This window comes from Gorilla gorilla, chromosome 5 (assembly GCF_029281585.2).
Source record: "Gorilla gorilla gorilla isolate KB3781 chromosome 5, NHGRI_mGorGor1-v2.1_pri, whole genome shotgun sequence".
NCBI lineage: Eukaryota > Metazoa > Chordata > Mammalia > Primates > Hominidae > Gorilla > Gorilla gorilla.
The window spans coordinates 160426540-160447357 of NC_073229.2; the positions used below are offsets into that span (position 1 = coordinate 160426540).

General features: G+C 40.1%; 1 protein-coding gene across 3 annotated transcripts; it reads right to left on the reverse strand.

Moving 5' to 3' along the window:
* Window positions 1–1114: 1114 nt before the first annotated feature.
* Window positions 1115–20559, reverse strand: MTFR2 (mitochondrial fission regulator 2). Of its 3 annotated transcripts, none has more exons than XM_004044730.5 (8): window positions 20348–20559; window positions 19112–19228; window positions 14849–14953; window positions 12944–13056; window positions 11533–11765; window positions 9548–9905; window positions 3397–3571; window positions 1115–1473 (listed from the first exon to the last, which is right to left on the reverse strand). In XM_004044730.5, exons 2-8 carry the CDS (start codon window positions 19172–19174, stop codon window positions 1360–1362), a joined length of 1161 nt encoding a protein of 386 aa, XP_004044778.1. In that variant the 5' UTR covers window positions 19175–19228; window positions 20348–20559; the 3' UTR covers window positions 1115–1359. The 3 variants fall into 3 exon arrangements, with proteins under 3 accessions (XP_004044778.1, XP_018885100.1, XP_055247738.1); XM_019029555.4 differs by having other exon boundaries at window positions 20064–20396; XM_055391763.2 differs by lacking the exons at window positions 19112–19228; window positions 20348–20559 and adding an exon at window positions 17536–18653.
* Between the last annotated feature and the right edge of the window lie 259 nt (window positions 20560–20818).

A 20818-nucleotide genomic window follows, 5' to 3' on the forward strand; every position in this document is an offset into this window, starting at 1 on the left:
CATGGTGAAACCCCATCTCTACAAAAAATACAAAACGTAGCCAGGCATGATGGCATGTGCCTGTAGTCCCAGCTACTCAGGAGGCTGAGGTGTGAGTATCACTTAAGCCCGGGAATTGGAGGCTGCAGTGAGCCATCACTGTACCACTGCACTCCAGCCTGGGCAACAGAGCAATACCCTGTCTCCAAGAAAAAAAAAAAAAAAATCACAGAAGGAATAACAAATAACAGGCAGGCATTGAAACTACACTACGACAGGTGCAGCAATTCACGCTTATAATCCTAGCACTTTGGGAGGCCAAGGCAGGAGGATCACTTGAGGCCAGGAGTTCAAGACCAGCCTAGGCAACGTGAGACCCTGTCTCTACAAATTAGCCAGGATGGTGGTACACACTTATATTCCAGCTACTTCAGAGGCTGAGGGAGGAAGATCGCTTGAACCCGGGAATTTGAGCTTGCAGTGAGCCATGACTGAGCCACTCACCCCATCCTGAGCAACAGAGTGAGACCTTATCTCTAAAAAAAAAAAAAAAAAAAATTACACTATTATACTTGCTGTATCATTACAAATGCTTTTGGCTGCATGTAACAGAAAACACACAGGGCATATTTTTCTCATATATCTTTCTTTAAGAAGTCTGCAAACAGGACTTGTTGATGTTGGTTCAACAGCTCAGTGATGTCATCTCTGTGATTCTAACCCTTTTCTTCATGGTCATAACTGCCACACAGCCACTCCTAACTGGTATATGGCCAGGAGAAAGGGTTGAGAATGGAGGTGGGGCTAGGCAAGCAACTCTCTGCCACAACAAGAAAACTGTAGGAAACCTGGGCTTTGCTGAAAGTGAAAAGCTTGGCAAAACGGGTGGGGCTGAGTCCATTCCAATGGTGACCTCAGTTTCCTGGCTGTTGCACACAGTCTGAAGGGTCCAGGGAAACATGTAAATTTCCATATCACATTAGTATGTGGGAGAAGAGGGACAAAATATCTGTTGCAAATATGTTTCATTTCTATTATCCAAGAAACTCTACGAATTCCTCACAAAAAACAACAACAAAAAAAGGTCAGACTATGTGGTGAGAAAACATGAATTTCAGTTGCTACAAAACACAAGCAAGTTCAAAAGGAATGTTTATTTTAAGCTCTATGTACAAAAGAACAGAGTATAAACGTAAAAAGGAACAAAGGAAACAAAAATGACAGGCATACATATTTACATAGCAAGTGTAGGCAAAATGTGTCAAGAAGAGTCTTTAAATACATCTACTTTTAGCCTTTAACAGTCCAAATCAGTTTCTAAGAATAATTTATCATCCAGGAAGAAGTTTTGGAAGTTTAAAGCTCAACCTTAAGTTGAGTTTAAATCCTTGAGTTTAGAAGGCTTGTATTGCTGATACCTTGGTCAACAGCTTTTGTGTTGACCATTTCTTCTTCAGTTCGCTGTCCTTCTGACTGTGAAATGTGATGTCCAAACTGAAATAAAGCAAATATTTAACACAGAAATTATTCTAATGTTAAAAAAAAAGAATGGCAAGACAAAGGCCAGATGACCCTCTGAGGTTTCATTCACAATATTTATTTACTGTATTTATTACTATAATACATAGTTATTTGGCTATGTATCAGGTACTACGCTCAGAGCCAAGGACAAAAGTGAACGAGACACTCTCAGCGGCACAGACTGAGCTCTTAGGCAACTAAAATTTGAGTCCCTGTGTGCCCAGCCTGAAATTAAGTGCTAAAAACTATGTAAAAAAAAAAAAAAAGAAGATTATCTAAAATACTTGTAATTGGCTGGAAAAAGTGCTAAGAGACACTGAACTAATAGCAAGCAGTAAATGACAACCTAGTAACACTTCGTTTATCCACTATCACTGGGAAACAGTGTGTTCCACCTACGGGAACTTCTTACATAAATGCAGGTTTTCAAACATCCTCAAATTTTAAGAAACCAAGTTCTAGTCTCTGCTCTGCCCCTTAGATATGGGATTATAGGCACTACAGGGATCATTTCCCTCACATTTTCGGGGAAAAGGGGATTACTGCTGTGAAGATCTAGTGAGATGAGTAAAAAAGGTACTTTGCAAGTTACAAACTGCTCTACAAATGTTAAAATTAAACATTTATTTTAGACACACTTGCATTTTTATAGTAATAGTTCTAAAGTGTCTTCTTAAATAGTTAAAAGAATATAATTTTCTAAGTCAACATGCTAAACATCAGATATATACACACACACACACACACAATGGTGAGCACAGAGGCTGCACACACTGGAGTGGCAATGTGTGTGTGTGACAAGTCCCTCCACTCTGTTACACTCTTTTTCTTTTTTTTTTTTTTTGAGACAGACTCTAGCTCTGTCGCCAGGCTGGAGTGCAGTGGCACAATCTTGGCTCACTGCAACCTCCACCTCCTGGGTTCAAGCAATTCTCCTGCCTTAGCCTCCTGAGTAGCTGGAATTAATTACAGATGCGTGCCACCACGCCCGGCTAATTTTTGTATTTTTAGTAGAGATGAGGTTTCACCGTGTTGGTCGGGCTGGTCTCCAACTCCTGACCTCATGCATGATCTGCCCACCTCAGCCTCCCAAAGTGCTGGGATGACCACGCCCGGCCCTGTTACACTCTTGGAGGGCTCAATGCATCTGAGTTTTCCAGTCTCTTCCTCTGCTGACGTCTGTCCTTCCTCAGTGCTATCTAGCTGACTTTAGATGCTGTTCCTCTTCCACACTCCTGTCATTCTCAAGGCTTATTCTTATGTGTTAATACTACCTCAACTAAATTAAGACATGTGAAAACCACCCCAAAATTAGAATTACTTCTAAATTTAAGAAAAGAGACTTCAAGTAAGGAGTAATCTTAAGGCTCAAATGCTTAAAATCCAGTGTTTGTCATCCTAGGCATCCACTAAGTGCTGTCACTAAAGATAACTATAATCCCATTTGCTTTTTTACATGCAGAGTTAACATTATATTCAACAAAATATCCAAAGTCTGTATATTTGACAGAGAAAAATCTTGGCGTATTCACATTCCATATGGTTAGGGGGAATCTATTGCACCATTCTTCCCTGGCCCTTTCAAACTGTCAGACACCCAGTTCATACTGCAGATGGCAACATCAAATTGGCACCTAAGATAAGTCATTATAAACATATGCACAAATATTTTTCAAATTAAGTATTTTATTTCAAAAGAGCTCATGATAGGCTAAAAGTGAAAATGAGCATATAAAATTAACAACAAAAAAAACCCCAGAAACATTAGCAGCATCAATAAACAATTATATAGCCCATTCTGCACAATTACTTCAAGAGAACTTGAACACAAAGCTGTAACATAAACAACACATCTGAGAAAAACTGAAAAATTAATTTTACATTAGTGTACCTTACCCTTGAAGTTTCTGGACTAGAAAATGGGGAAGATTCCCAAGATCTATTCTCTTTCTCAAAAGAATCATCTTCTTGGAATGCAAATTTCTGTTTAAGTGCATGAGATATTAAAGAAACTGGATCCCAGTGTGAATTCTGTCTTTTCCTCTTATGAATGGGTCTACCACCAGGTGACCTATTTTTTTAAAAAAAAATTGAATTTATTAAAACTTGGATGTAATTTTAGCTCCTTGTTGACAAACATGGCAGGAATACAAGCATAATATCTTACAATTTAATTAGTCTTCAAGAGATTGAAAATAATCTAATCTTCAAGAAATTTTTGCAATGAAATAAGGAAGGCACAATGAATGAAGAATCAGAAAACCAAGAACCCATGTGACTTGAGACTCTGCCATAACCTTGTTATGACCTGAGATTTGTCAGATGTCACTATGCTGAAGATCTTTATTATTGTAATTTTCTAATTTCCTAATGGGTAGGAAAATTCAAATAAATAAGAACTTTTAAAAGGACGAGAGTTCATGCCAAAAAAAAAAAAAATTACGCAAATTGTTCATTTGTTTGGTCGTTCATTCATTTAATCTTCATTGAATGCCCACTACTACATCCGACTCCATTTTATGCTTTGGGAGTATTCTGCTCCCAATTCTTACAGCAAGATTATCATCAATATACAAGTAAGATCATTTGGATGGTAATAAGTGCTGTGAATAAAACAAAACAGAGGCTGGGCATGGTAGCTCATGCCTATAATCCCAGCACTTTAGGAGGCCAAGGTGGGAGGACTGCTTGAGCCCAGGAGTTCGAGAGCAGCTTGGGTAACATAGTGAGACCCCATCTCTAGAAAAAATTTAAAAATTAGCCAGGCAACTACTTGGGAGGTTAAGGCAGGAGGATCACTTGAGCCAAGGAGGTCAAGCCTGCAGCAAGTCGTGGCACCACTACACTCCAGCCTGGGTGACAGAGCAACACCCTGTCTCAAAAAATAAAATAAAATAAAAATAAATTAAAAAATAAAAAATAGGGAAATGTAATAGTGATTAGGGACAGAAGCACTTTAGATGAGATATGATCAGAAAAAAAGCCTCTTTAAGGAAGCAACATCCTCTTTAAGAAAACGACAAGGGGTCAGTTTTAGTGTAAACATCTGGGGCTGCATCAGGAAGGAGCTTGGCATGTGTGAGAAATGGAAAAAAGAAAGCAACTGCAGCTGGAGTACAGTGGGCAAACATGGGACATAGAAGAGGAGCTCAGCGAGAGAAGTGAGGGCTGGCTCCTGGAGGGACCTATGGACACAGCAAGGGCTCTAGAACTGATTCGAGCACAACGGAAACCCACAGAAGAGTCTGAAGCAGGAGAATGGCCTGATCTGACTTCTGGTCACTATCTGCAGAATAAATAAGGAGGCAAGAATGAAAACAGATCACTGAGGAGGCTGCTGCAGAAGTCTAAGCTAGATAAGAATGGGCTTAGCCTGGGGAGTTGGCAGTGGAAGTCAAGAGGTCCACAGAATTGAGCTATGTGCTGATGGGAACGGTGGGAGATAGAATGGAAAATAAAGATGAAGGATGATCCCTAGACATTTGTTTTTGTTTTTTTGAGACGGAGTCTCGCTTTGTCACCAAGGCTGGAGTATAGTGGCTCACTGCAACCTCCGCCTCCTGGGCTCAAACAATTAATTCTCCTGCCTCAGCCTCCTAGTAGCTGGGATTACAGGTGTGCGCCACCATGTCAGGGTAATTTTTGTATTTTTAGTAGAGACTGGGTTTCACCATGTTGGCCAGGCTGGTCTCGAACTCCTGACCTCGAGTGATCTGCCCACCTCAGCCTCCCAAAGTGCTGTGTTTACTGGTGTGAGCCACCGCACCTGGCCTGATTCCTAGATCTTAAGCAACCAGGTGATCGTGTTGCCATTTGCTAAGATGCAAAAGACATGGGAAAGAACAGGTTTTCAAGGTGGCGGAAAAGAACAGGTAGGAAGGAAAACTCCTGTTTTGGACCTGTGAGACGAGATACCTGTGAGACAGGCAAATAAAGATGTCAAGTAGGTATTTCAGTATGTGCATCTGGGCTCAAGAGGAGAGGTCAGGGCTAGAAAAATAAACGTTTGAGTCATAAGCATACAGCTGGTATTTACAGCCATAGGACTAGGTGAGCTCACCAAACAGCATGGACAGAGAAGAGAGGGGGCTGAGGTCTGAACCAGGTATTTCAACATTTAAAGACCAGCCCCGGGGGAAGAGTTTAAGGAATAAGAAGGAATAGCTGATGAGGTCAGAGGAAACCTGGGGGTATGCTTTCCCAGAAACCAAGTAAAGAAAGTGCTCCAGGCTAGGCGCAGTGGCTCATGCCTGTAATCCCAGCACTTTGGGAGGCCAAGGTGGGCGGATCATGCGGTCAAGAGATCGAGACCATCCTGGCCAATACGGTGAAACCCTATCTCTACTAAAAATACAAAAATTAGCTGGGCATGGTGGCACATGCCTGTAGTCCCAGCTACTCGGGAGGCCGAGGCAGGAGAATCACTTGAATCCAGGAGGCAGAGGTTGCAGTGAGCCAAGATCACGCCACTGCACTCCAGCCTGGCAACAGAGCGAGACTCTGTCTCAAAAAAAAAAAAAGTGCTCCAAGGAGGTGGGGACCATAGGCTGTATAAATGCTGCCAAGAGGTCAAGTAAGACGAGCAATGCTAAGAGACCAGTGGATTTAGCCACATGGAGTCACTGGTGAAGCAGTTTTCAATGGGGTTTTCATGGGTAGAAGGCAGCAGCGATAGACAGAAACAAATTATAGACGACTTCAAGAATTCATATCAGAAAGGGGAGCAGAACAACAGAACAACGGCTGAGAGTACATGTGTTTTGAAGGTGGGAAGTACTCAGGTGTGAGGAGAAGGATGAGGTAAAGAAGGAAGACTCAGTGATGCAGAAGGGCTCATTTTAAGTCAAATTCTTGTGAACAGGAGAGAGAAGGGAAACCAGTAACCAAAGGAAGAGCCTGGCCATGAATGATGACACTTGGCTCCCAACAGCAAGATGGAAGGCAGAGAATCTGCATGGGGAATCTGTAGGTGTAAAGAGGTGAGAGAGCTCATCTGATTCCTCAGCAATGTACAAAACAAAGTTAGCTGTAGAGGCAACTCAGGAGAGAATAGGAGGACAGGAGGCAGAGGCTACTGGCCTTTTAGTTGTTTTTCCAGTGATGGTAACAGTCACAGAGTTGCCGCTTGATACTGACTAAGCCCAACAACACAAGTACAAGATCTAGTTGGGACCAAGCATGCACCTACAGCCATGAGATTTTTCTCAACAAGCTGCCTCATGCTCTTCCTGTGGTTACTGGTTTCCCTTCTCTTTCCTCTTCACAAGGATTTCACTTAAAATGAGCCCTTCTGCATCGTTGCAAGGATCAAACTCACAACCTCATTAAAAACAGAACTGACTTATCTGTCCTAGGACTATCATACAGAAAATATATCTATTTTCTCACCAAAAACCTCACTGAGGGATTTCCAAGTAAGCATGGCAAATCCCTTGTGAAATCCTACTAAAATGACAGTAAAGAAATGAAAAAGATCTATATATCCACAAGGACAAAGAGATTAGAAGGGGAGACAGGAGATAAGAATTGCAACCAGATGCTGGAAGCTGGAAAGCTGATGAAAGTGAGAGCGTGGGGCATGGGCGCCCTGCTGAACACAGGGCGTGTGCTGAATAAGACACTTCTCTCTTGCTCCTCTTTCTCCACTCAGCTCTCCAATGACCTGGCTTGCACCCGCTGTGTAATCCCCATCCCTCCTGACCACAAGGGAGAATGAAGAACTTTCTAAGGAAAATCCTGTAGCCCAAAAGAAAAGACATACAGCTCTGGGGTGTGGCCAACAAAATGGTCCTCTCCCTAATCACTAAACTGTGAAGCTCCCAAGTTGATAAGCCCACCTCACACAAAGAACATGCGATCAGCTTTTCCTTGCCTCATTTTAAATAAGAATCACCAGATGCTTACACAAGGCTACAAAACTAAAGATAGAAATCAAAGCTAAAAGGAAAACAGAAACTCACAAAAAATACAGTAATTCAAGAACAGAGGAAACTTAAAACAAACCTACACTTTTAATACTGTCAGTGGGATAAGACCAACAAAACCAAAAAGATTTTAAAAAGAAGCATTTGAAGAAAAAGAAACAGCTCTTAAAAATTAAAAATGTGGGCCAGGTGTGGTGGCTCACACCTGTAATCCCAGCACTTTGGGAGGCCGAGGCCGGCAGATCACAAGGTCAGGAGTTCATGACCAGCCTGGCCAACATGGTGAAACCCTGTCTCTACTAAAACTACAAAAATTAGCTGGGCATGGTGGCACGTGCCTGCAATCCCAGCTACTCGGGAGGCTGAAGCAAAAGAATTGCTTGAACCAAGACCCAGGAGGCAGAAGCTGCAGTGAGCCAAGATCATGCCACTGCACTCCAGCCTGGGCGACAGAGCCAGACTCCGTCTCAAAAAAAAAAAAGAATAAAAGAACATTTTTGGACATGCAAAGTAGTAAACTAATCTACCCTTTATGTTTCTCAGGAAGCTATAGGAAGATATGACATTTAGGAAATCAGTGATGCAGCATAGAAAAAAGGGGGCAAGAATGCTCAAGAGGTAAGCGAAGGAAATCCTTCAGGCACAGAGGGATCCTCGAGGAGAATCACCAAGAACTAAATGGAGGGTCATCCAAAAATTAGAAATAGAACTACCCTATGATCCAGCAATCCCACTTCTGGGTACTTATCCAAAAGAAGTGAAATCAGTATCTCAAAGAGATATCTGCACACCCACATTCATTGCAGTGCTATTTACAATAGACAAGACATGGAAGCAAACTAAATGTCTATCAACAGATGAATGGATTAAGAAATGGGATATATACATACAATATACAGCATGCTAAGTGAAATAAGCCAGTCACAAAAAGATAAATGCTGCATGATTCACTTATATGAGGCATCTAAAGTAATCAAACTGGGCCAGACACAGTGGCTCTTGCCTGTAATCCCAGTACTTTGAGAGACCGAGGCAGGAGGATCACTTGAGCCGAGCTCAAGACCAGCCTGGGCAACACAGTGAAATCCTGTCCCTATTTTTCTTTAATAAGATAAAATAAAAAATAAAGTAATCAAACTATAGAAGTAGAAAGAAGAATGGCAGTTGCCAGGGGATGAGGGGAGAGGGAAACAATTACTGTTCAGTGAGTATAAAATTTCAGTTATGCAAGATGAGAAAGCTCTAGAGATCTGTTGTACAACATTGTGCTTAACGATACTGTATTATACACATAAAAATTTGTCAACAGAATAGAGCTCATTATGTTTTTTCACCACACACACACACACATACACACACACACAAATGGAAGTCAGAGAGGCAATTATTAACTCTAAAAAAATTATTCAACAAATAAAATGTAGTCAAAATATATGAAATGGGGCCAGGCACAGTGGCTCACACCTGTAATCCCAGCGCTTTGGGAGGCCAACATGGGCAGATAGCTTGAGCTCAGGAGTTAGAGACCAGCCTGGGCAACATGGCGAAACCCCATCTCTACAAAAAAATACAAAAATTAGCCAGGCATGGTGGCACATGCCTATAGTCCCAGCTACTAAGGAAGCTGTGGTGGGAGGATCACTTGAGCCCAGGAGGTCGAGGCTGCAGTGAGCCGTAATTTCAACACTGCCCTCCAGCCTGGGTTACAATATGAGAAATGGCTTACTGTGGATGTTCACTGTTATAATAAGGATATTAATTCTGAATACTCATTTAACTAAAGATTGTGGTTTAACTATTTCAGGAAGACGTGGCAAGATGTGTGTGTGTGTCCTGGGTAGAGTATCTGAGAAAATATATTCCTAATATCCTACAATTGGAAGTCAACATAATTAAAATATCAAGAAATAGCAAATAAGTATGTTGTTTCAAAAATATGGTGATAAGAGACTAGAAGAAGAAATAGTCAAAAATAATTGAATGTCATTATCTCTGGGAGAAGTATTCAGGGGTGAGGAAGAATAAGAAAAAAGACATATATGTTAATTTTCATAAACATAATAATTTTTCTAAACATAAAATTGACAAAATTTCAGTTCACTTTTCAAATTACAACAACATACCGCTCAATTGCACGAAGCTTAACCTTATTCATATCCTTTAGAACATCCAACATGTTTGGAATATCTTTATTTCTCTGGCTTTTTGAATGATGACTATAATTGGTCTTATTAGCAGCCGGGTTCTGTTTGCTCATTTCAGTTGCTGGATTATCTGAGTCACAAATGTTATTAGATCCTGGTTGTATGGGAGGAAAACACGGTGGCTGGAGAGATGAAGACTGAGGAGGAAGTGGTGGTGGAGGAGGAGGAGGAGAAAGCACTGAACCCGGAAGCTGATCTGGATCCACACTCGGACGGGCAGCCCGCGATGATGACAACTGACCCAAACTAATGCGCTCGTCACTCAAGCCAAAGGAACCTACAAACAAAGTGGTTTATCACAAAATCATGCACAATTATCTCTAACGTAATATATATTAACAACACTAATTAGAACCAGAACAGGAGCAATTTCTGTAATGCTAGTAGCGATATGGTAGCAAGGAAAGAGTATCAATCCCATCTGCTTAGTAATTTAAGAGTCAAGTCAAATTGTGAATTCATTTTTAATCCAGTTAGGAATTTTCAGTGTAGGTCCAAGAGCAGAGCGGGGAGGAGAATGCATTTTAAACAAACAAACAAAAAAAAAAGAGTTTTTTCAGTAATTCACATACACTCTGAACTTCATCCTCTATTTTAAAAAAGCTAAAACAGAAATCAACAACTTGTAGTTAGAAACACAAATTGATGTATTCACTGTATAATGACTGGAGAAATAAGCATATTATTTTCTAAGCAAAGCTTAAGATGGATACTGAGTATTTAACTTTTCCACTTTAAGATTTGCTCGTAAAGGACTGTGGGTAAACACGATTGCTTAAGAAAACTGTGTATAGTTATATATCATTTTATTTATTATGTATAAATATAAGTTATTGTATATTATATAATGTGTTTATATGTAAATGTTATAAATATACACTGTATAAATATCTTAAATTATATGTGTATTTATGCATTTGTATATATACATATGTATTAAAAAATTTTTAGCAATTATATTTACACATAGCCCTTTACAGCCAAATCTGTTGTGAAAAGCATTCGGTACCTAGATTGCTTTACATTTTATACACATATACATACATGTTGTGTGTATGTGTGTGCATATGTTTAAAGCAAGTTGTGTCTCTATAAATTTATAAAACAATCATCTGGAAAACATGACTCACCTCAACTTGGTGGAAGTGTAGCAGCAATAACTAAAAACTATAAACATATGATGCCTCAAACCTATATCCTCTTTCAAACCAATGCATTCTTCCTCTTTAATATCCAATGCTTTCATGAAGAGTTAGAAAAGCTTACTGAGGGCCAGGCGCGGTGGCTCACGCCTGTAATCCCAGCACTTTGGGAGGCCAAGGCGGGCAGATCATGAGGTCAGCAGATCAAGACCATCCTGGCTAACACAGTGAAACTCCATCTCTACTAAAAATACAAAAAATTAGCCGAGCGTGGTGGCAGGCGCCTGTAGTCCCAGCTACTCGAGAGGCTGAGGCAGGAGAATGGCGTGAACCCGGGATGTGGAGCTTGCAGTGAGCCAAGATCGTGCCACTGCACTCCAGCCTGGGTGACAGAGCAAGACTGCGTCTCAAAAAAAAAAAAAAAAAGCTTACTTAGAAGACAACAGACTTTTTAATACAAAAATACAATCTTCTAGTATAGTAAAGCTAGTTCTTCTTTAAATCAAAGCCATCCCCTCACTACAAATGTGTCTTAATTTATCCTGAATAAACATCAGATATAATAATTTTGTATATTCAACATCTTTTTATGTACATTTAATGTTTTCATGGTACTTATTCAGAATTGTACTCACTTAAATACTAGATGTTCCTGTATGCTACTATATGTACTATATTCAGTACAGTATCATGCTGTACAGGTTGGTATAGGCTATACCATGAGTATCATCTAACTGAAACAAAAATCCTAGTGTTACTTACTAGAATTTGTACTATTTTTCAGTTCCTGCATTTCCACAATTGCTGCAATCTGAGAGCGAAGAAAAGTCAGTTCATTTTCAAGGGCAGCTATTTTTCTAATTGCAGCTTCATTTACAGGCAGATCATTTTTCACTGTTTCTTTCTGTCTTACAGCGGGTGACAGTGGATCCCGAACTAGTCGCAAAGGATGAAAAATTTCCACTTTCTCTTCTTCATTTTTCCATATACTATTTCTGTGGGTGAAAAAAAATAGGAAATGGAGGGAAGATATATTTCCAATCAAAAGAGGTATAAACTCTTACACTCCTACGTGAAAATCAAAAGACAATAAAACAAAATAAAAGCTACTCTCAGGCTGGGCACAGTGGCTCACACCTGTAATCCCAACACTTTGGGGGCTGAGGCAGTGAATCACCTGAGGCCAGGAGTTCGAGACCAGCCTGGTCAAAATGGCGAAACCCTGTCTCTACTAAAAATATTTTTAAAAATTCGCCGGGTGTGATGATGTGCCCCTGTAGTCCCAGCTACTCAGGAGGCTGAGGCAGGAGAATCACTTGAGCCTGGGAGGCAGAGGTTGCGGTGAGCCAAGATCGTGCCATTGCACTCCAGCCTGGTCGACAGAGTAAGACTCTGTCTCAAAAAAAAATAAAAAAAAAAACCTACTCTCTATCCCCCATGATTGTTTCTAGAGTCATCACTGAGGATAAGGAAAATATCTTATTTAGCTTTGTATTCCCAATATAAACAGAACGTAGCCTCCAACGGAGGACCAGTCAGTGACCAGGGAATGAACAAAACAAACTTTGCTTTTAGATTATAAAACCAAAATAATTACCAAATTGTTCTACTTATTAACTTTAAACACAGGTAAGTTAATTTATTTAGAAGTTCTATATAAGTTAATAAAGAGCCTTACATTCAGGATTATGTTACGGTTGAAATGTATGTTATTTTAACTATTTGAAAATTGGTGCCAGTTTGATACATAATAAAATCAGCCAGAATACTTAAATAATTGACACTTAATGTGCTTAGAGCCTGTATCTGAATATACTAACATATAAAGTAATACTCCCTAGGAGTAACACATCCAAATTTTGAAATACATTTAACATCATTGCCTGGTGCACAGTAAACAGTATATATAAGTTTTGGCTAAATATATGATTCTAATATCCCTTTAATAACCACTCCCTCCTAGGCCTGGTGTTAGGTTTAAATGTGCACTAAAAAAAACACAACTGGCTAAAAAAATGAAAAGCAGCCAGTCTTCTTTATTAGGAAGATACAGTAGGGCACAGCACAATTTGAAGATAAACAAAACAAAAAAGCTCAATCAATCTTAACAAGCTTCGACACATGCAGGAATTCAGTTTATAGCCCACTTCCCAAGATAAGCATATAAAATTACCGAAATCTGAGATAACTGGCCTCTTCATCATTTGCCACATACAAAATATCAGCAAAAGATGGAACCATAGATCCACAATTATCAGAGTCTACAGAGTTCAAGAGTGGGATCAACTAAAGTAAAAAAAGAAAAAAATAGTCAGAGCTCTGCAGGGAGTCAGGAGAAGACACATGCCCCATGGTATTAAATTAGTTAACAATCCAAAAGAAAGAAAAAGAAAAAGAATATTCAATAGAAAAACATGTACCTGTTAGCATGAAAGAACACTAGGGAAAATGTTATGCTGAAGTCTAAGCACTAAGCAATATTCTCTCCCCTGGTTAATTTCATCTAACACAAAATGCAAAATAAAATTAAGCTCTTCAGTTATTGTTCACACCTGCCCATCTGTGAATGTCATTACAGACATGTACCACGTAACATTTAGGTCGATCATGGACTGCATATACATGGGGTCACATAAGATTATAATGAAACTGAAATATTCCTATCACCTAGTATTTACTATATTATACTTTTTATTATTATTTTAGAGTGTATTCCTTCTACTTAAAAAGAAAAGTTGGCTGGGCATGGTGGTGCATTCCTGTAATCCCAGCACTTTGGGAGGCCAAGGCAGGAGGATCAATTAAGGCCAGGAGTTCAAGACCAGCCAGGGCAACATAGCAAGATCCCGTCTCTACCAGACCAAAAAAAAGTCAGCCAGGTGTGGTGGTGCACACCTCCCAAGTAGTCCCAGCTACTCAGGAGGCTGAGGTGGGAGGATCACTTGAGCCCAGGAGGTTGAGGCTGCAGTGAGCCGTCATCACGTGACTGCACTTCGTTCGGCCTGGGCGACAGCAAGACCTTATCTTTAAAAAAAAAAAAAAAAAGTTAACTATACCACAGCCTCAGGAAGGTCCTTCAGGAGGTATTCCAGGAGAAGGTATTGTTATTATAGGAGATGAGAGCTCCATGCATGTTATTGCCACTGAAGGCCTTCCAGTAGGACAAGATGTGGAGGTAGAAGACAGTGATATTGATGATTCTGCCCTGGGTAGGCCTAGGCTAACGTGTGTGCTTGTGTCTTAGTTTTAACAAAAAAATTTTAAAAGTATAAAAAATTTAAAAATTTTTAAATCATAAAAAGCTTATAGAATAAGGATATAAAAATATTTTGTATAGCAGTACAATCTGTGTTTTAAGATAAGTATTATTACAAAAGAGTCAAAAATTTTTACAAAATAAAAACATTTATAAAAAAAGTTACAGTAAGCTAAGGTTAATGTATTATTGAAGAAAGGGTTTTTGTATAAATTTAGTGTAGCCTAAGTGTATAGTGTTTATAAAGTCTACAGTAGTGTACAGTAATGTCCTAGGCCTTCAAATTCACTCACCACTCACTGACTCATCCAGAGCAACTTCCCATCTTCCATTCATGGTAGGTGCCCTATACGGACGTAACATTTTTTATCTAATTTTTACTGCATTGTTACCGTACTTTTTCTATGTTTAGACACACAAACACTTACCATTGTGTAACAACTGCCTACAGTATTCGGTAAAGTAACATGCTGAAAAGGTTTGCAGACTAGAAGCAACAGGTCATACCATATAGCCTGGGTGCATAATAGGCCATATACCATCTAGGTTTGTGCCAGTACACTCTGTGATGTTTGCACAATGACAAAATCACCAAACAACGCTTTTCTCAAAATGTATCCCCCCATCATTAAACGATGCATGATTGTATTTAAATAAACAAAAACACAAAAACATATATGAAATGGCTTGTTCCCAAGGGTAAACTACAGGTTTTTGGCTTGCAGGAAATGTTTCTTCCTTTGTTGTTCTACCCCATACCTGTAAGAGTACCTAGGATTATTTTGTACTTGGTACTTAAACAATTTATGTTGACTGACTTACCTCAAAATTAGGTCTTCGACAAGGTTCCAGTGGAAGCATTTTCCCAATAATACGAACAATACTCCTAGTTGATCCATAGTCTTTATTTTCCCAAATCAGCAAAACCTATTTTAAACATAAAGTATGAATTAAAATGCACTCTGATTAAGCGTATTTATATAAGTATGAAAAAAGGAGATGTAAAAAAGATGCAGTGGCATTTTTTTTTTTAATACAGGGAGTCCTGTAAAATAACATTTATTTTTAAAAAGAAATATAGAATGGCAGAGCCTTTCTTCAAAGAATAGAACTTTGTGAGTATTTGTCTAAAAAAAAGATGGTAGTAAACATATATACATTCCAGGAAGATCTTTTAAAAAGCACAATTCATTTTGTTCTATTTCTGATAATGTCCAAATACCTTGGGAGAAACTTTGTTCAAAAAAATTGCATCCCCTCCCCCAGCTACAAATCCCATCTTTTTGGCCCAACCAAAAATAGACAATTTCAAATTATCAAGCAATGAGGTAATATGGAGTATACTTATGTAATTTCCTTTAAAGGAGAAATAAAAAAGGGAATAAATAAATCAGGTCCTAGACAATTCAGAGTTATTTACGTAAAGTGAAATATATCTGCTGGCAGTCAGCTCTTGAAAAGGCATTAGAAGTAATAATGTGCTACTATAGCTCAAATAATACTTCATCCTTTAGTGTGGGCTTCTCAAATTAGTGTAAACCATTGCCACAGGAACCACTCTCCCCCACCAGCCAAAAGATATGACATAATAAATTGGACATTTTTCCTAAGATCCCAACTGATATAGGTAGCCTCCTATTAGCATCCTCGTTAAAACAACCAATAAACAGCCTGTCTCAGCTGTTAAACAACAGCAACAACCAACAACAGCAGGCTAAATAAACTGTGGGTTGTGCACCTGCGTTTTGATTGTGACCCATCATGTGAGGTCAGGTGTAAAATTTTCCCATTGTGGTGTCATGCTGGCACTCAAGAAGTTTGGGATTTTGGAGCATTTCAGATTTCAGGTTTTGAGTGATGCTCAACCGATAATATTTTTAAATTGCTAAGATTATTTTACATTTTTTTCACACTCAGTCTTCAAAATCCCTTACATAGGTTACACCTATAGAAGATCTCAATTCAGATATTTTGAGTACTTAAAAGTGACATGTGGCCAGTGGCTATCATACTGGATTGCACAGCCTACAGGATATAGATCCCAGACCTATTACTAGTAGAATATTTGGAGGATTGAGCATTTATATTTAAAGTGTTCTACAGACCATTCATCTGCGTACCCCTGCTAAGAACAACAGGCATAGAGGCTTTGCTACCATGACGGCTACCTACGACATATACAGTCACCCAAGAGTTGGGTTAGCTCTTAGTTAATTTAAATGATACCTTCCTATCTTGCTTGGCAGTTTCCATCCTAATAAACTCTTGTCCTTCCTCTCATTCCTTCATTGCCCCTGGCCATCTTCACCATTTTCGTTGTTGTTGTTGTTTGCTTTTTGAGGTTTTTTTTTTTGAGATGGGGTCTCACTCTGTCACCCAGGCTGGAGTGCAGGGGCATGATCAGGGTTCACTGCAACCTCCACCTCCCAGGCTCAAGCAATCCACCTACCTCAGCCTCTGAAGTAGCTGGGACCACAGGTGCACACAACCATGCCTGGTTAATTTTTATATTTTTTATAGAGATGAGGTTTCATCATGTTGCCCAAGCTGGTCTTGAAAACCTGAGCTCAAGTGATATGCCTGCCTCAGCCTCCCAAAGTGTTGGGATTACAGGGGCGACCCACCACATCTGGCCATCTTCACCATTCTTATTATTTCATCTTCCCTCTATTCCTGGTCTAGTACCCACATTTTGACTTTACTAATTTTCCTACCAAGCATGGATTTTCTGGTTAATTATTTCAGTAATATGTTCAATGCCACTCAAAAATGGTTCATTCTTTTGATATCATGTGCTCCCACACTGCTAATGAATACACTACTGTAATTACTCTTAGCTAGGAAAAAAAAATCACAAAACGACAATATTTAGAAAAACTACAACTCCATGATGACTTCAGCTGGGTTCTCACAGGTATTCTGAAATCCCTTCATAACATGTTACATTCTATACCACATTGCCCAGAGCAGTCTCCAATCTCTGAAATCCCTTCTCAAATCCCACCACTTCATTACCTGCAAGTGACCTTGTCTCTGCTCTTACTGAGAAAACCGAGAACTTCAACTTGACATACCTCAACTTCATTTCTCTTACTTAGCTCCATTCAAAATCTCTTTTCAGGCCAGGCGCAGGGGCTCACGCCTGTAATCCCAGCACTTCGGAAGGCCAAGGCAGGTGGATCACTTGAGGTTAGGAATTCAAGACCAGCCTGGCCAACGTGGTAAAACCCCATCTCTACTAAAAATATAAAAATCAGTTGGGCATTGGTGGCAGGCTCCTGTAATCCCAGCTACACGGGAGGCTGGGGCAGGAGAATCACTTGAACCTCGGAGCAGAGGTTGCAGTGAGCCAAGATTGCACCACTGCACTCCAGCCTGGGCAACAGAGCAAGACTCCATCTAAAAAAAAAAAAAAATCTCTTTTCACTCTCTCTCACTTTCATTCTGTTAAGGCAGGACAGTCTCTCTCCTTTCCAAGACTTATTTAATTAGATCCCTTGCCCAACTACCTTCTCAAAGGCGGTGCTCAATCCTCTCTCATGTGGATCTTAAATTTCTTCCTGTCTGTTTCTTCCAGAGTGATGACAAATATGCTGAAGTTACTTCTAACTTTAAAAGAAAAAGAAAAATTCCGTCCTGCGGCCCCTTCAAGCTGATGGCCTCTCTCAATTTCTTTTCACAAGCAAACTTTTCAAAAGAAGGTTGCTGATCCCACCTCCCTTCCTGATATTCTTCAAACTACTCCAACACAGTCCCATTCTCCACTTACAGAAATTCTTAAGGTCACCAATAACCTAACAGTGATAAACAAATGTTCAGCTGTTATCTTCAGTCTCTCGATTACTGAAATTTAAAATGTTTCAATCACATCTAATGACATTTGCCATTATCGAAGTCCATGGCTTTAAATATCAAAACAAAGCAGATAACTCCCAAAACTGAATCTTTTTCTTTCCTACATACTAAAACCATATATATATCCAATTGTCTGAAGGATATTTCTACTTACATGTTCTAACATCACCTCTGACTCACCTCATCTCCATATTCAAACTAGTTTCTCATACTAAGATGCCCATTTATAATAATGGTACCATGATTCTTCAACTTACTTTTGCTTTAAAAAAATCTTAAATTATCCTTGACTACTTTCTTCTAATTCACCCCACCCATCTTCCTTACAATCTCATATTACAGTTATCTTTATTGTTTCTTATTCCTCATATTTTAAGCATTATGAATACAACCATGTATTACTCCTCTGTATTACCTGCAGAAACAAGCATATTGTCTTAGATACAGTAGATTTTCAACAAGTAGATAAAATTTGATTTGCTTATGATATAGTTTGGCTGTGTCCCCACCCAAATCTCACCTTGAATTGTAATTATCCTCACGTGTCAAGGGTGGGGCCAGGTGAAGATAACTGAATCATGGGGGCAGCTTCCCCCATACTATGCTCATGGTAGTGAATAAGTCTCATGAGATGTGATGGTTTTATAAACAGGAGTTCCCCTGCACAAGCTCTCTTACCTGCCACCATGTAAGATGTGACTTTGCTGCTCATTTGCCTTCAGCAATGATTGTGAGGCCTCCCCAGCCATGTGGAACTGTGAGTCAATTAAATCTCTTTCCTTTATAAATTACCCAGTCTCTGGTATGTCTTTATTAGCAGCATGAGAACAGACTAATACAGCTTATAATTCTCAGGCCTAAATCATCCTCTTTCCATTAGATTTATTCTGGATTTATTGAGCTTTAAATATTGAACTTGTTTATAAATTACCTTGAATAGAAGTTTTAATGTATCTGTGCAATAAATGTAATTCTGTGAAGGTCATGTCTATATTTTGCTTCCTTTGTATCTTCTGTTGGCATTTGTCCTGTTGGGTAAATATGTTCTCAATAATCTTATCCCTCTTCTAACTCAAACCATCAAAGCTATACTATTGCAAACTCACCTTTGTTCCAACTAAAAAGAAGCAACAATTTTGCCTTAAATCAAATGATTACATATAAGTCATTTTCAAAATGAAACCCAAGAACAAATACAACAGATCCATTCCAATCCAAAAGCACATTTACCTGTTCTACAGGAACGCCAAAATATTCCAGCATCTCTCTTAAGATATTCAGTATGAGAGACATTGATGAAGCAAATACAGAAGCCAATTCAAAGGAACATTATCAGTTTCTTGGTGCCTTTGGGGAAAATTTTAGAAAACGTTACTCTTGACAAATAAATGCCAAATTGTACTACATAACCTGGAAAAGTCCTCTTGATACACGACACAGTCAACTAATTTCTCCTAGCCAGCATTCTTTTAAGTCAAAGAAAAAGAAAGGAAGGAGAAGTCTGGGGGAGAGAGGGTTGTAAAGGAAATTTCCATTTATTGGTTAGATTACATTAAAACCTCGTAGGATGTTTGAGCTCAAGAAGGGGCCTAGTTAATAGAGACCAATCAACAACAAACTGGACATCTACTTAGTAGGCAAGGCTTCAAGTTACATGCCACAGCGAAGCTCGCTCTTTCCTGAAAGCTTTGGGCTGAGACTCTTAGCAGATGGGTGAGTTTAGCCAACCCTTGAAAGCAGGCAAGGGACGACTCAGTTTTAAAAAAAATAAACAGTAGCTCTTCTCACACACATATCCTCATGTGTCAAGGGTGGGGCCAGGTGAAGATAACTGAATCATGGGGGCAGCTTCCCCCATACTATGCTCGTGGTAGTGAATAAGTCTCATGAGATGTGATGGTTTTATAAACAGGAGTTCCCCTGCACAAGCTCTCTTGCCTGCCACCATGTAAGATGTGACTTTGCTACTCATTTGCCTTCAGCAATGATTGTGAGGCGTCCCCAGCCATGTGGAATGCCCATCCCTCCTCACTCTTTTAAAATGAGAAGCATGAATTCCAGATAGGGGACGTGACTTGATCACCTATCTAGTAACAGGCCGTGACCAGAGCCGGATCGTGTCCCTCGCTTTGGTCACAAGCTTCCTGGTGCTCTCCAAACACAGCGTGGTAGCCTTGCTCACCTTCCTCCGAAGCCGAGCCCCCGGGAATCACCAGAACATCAAGCGGAGGGCGTTAGGAATCCTCAAATTCCAGACTGCGCCACTCCTTGTGCAGATCGCTCAGACGTCTACCCAGACCTCGACCCAGTTTCCACCCGCGCGCCTCGGCTTGCAGCCACAGGCAGTAACGATGCCCTCAGCGAGGAATAAGAGGTCAACCCACTGCCCAGCCCTGGAGCCTCACGCTCAGCCAGGGTAACGTTACGGGAAGCGCGCCCCCGTCCTCCTGCGCCCAACCAACTCACCTGCTAGTCCCTAGAACCGGACTGCTACTTCCGCATGACAGGACAGCTACTTCCGCATCCCAGGACGAAATCAAACTCCGCGGGCCAGGACCCGTAACCAGCCTCATTGGGCAAAAACTGAAGATCGCTGCTTCTGATTGGTCATTGCATGATGTCAGGCAATTCGGGAAGCGACTGCTTTTCCTTCTCAAAAGGCGGGTCTTCCGAGAGTCAGCCAATAGGAGCTGACGGGCGGGGCACGTCGCGTTAGGACAGCAGCGCTCCCGCAGGGCAGGGTTTTAGGTACAAACTCGTGAGCTGGACTCGCAGTCCGGAGTTCGTACCCCACAGAACTCTTCGCAGGGAGTGTGTTACTCGCTACAGCCGGACCCTAAGCGCATCCACCTTCCCAAGTTCATCTGACACAAAATCGCGATTTATTTTTTGGTCATTTGTTCAGCTAATATTAAAATACTTGTGGAACTGGCAGAA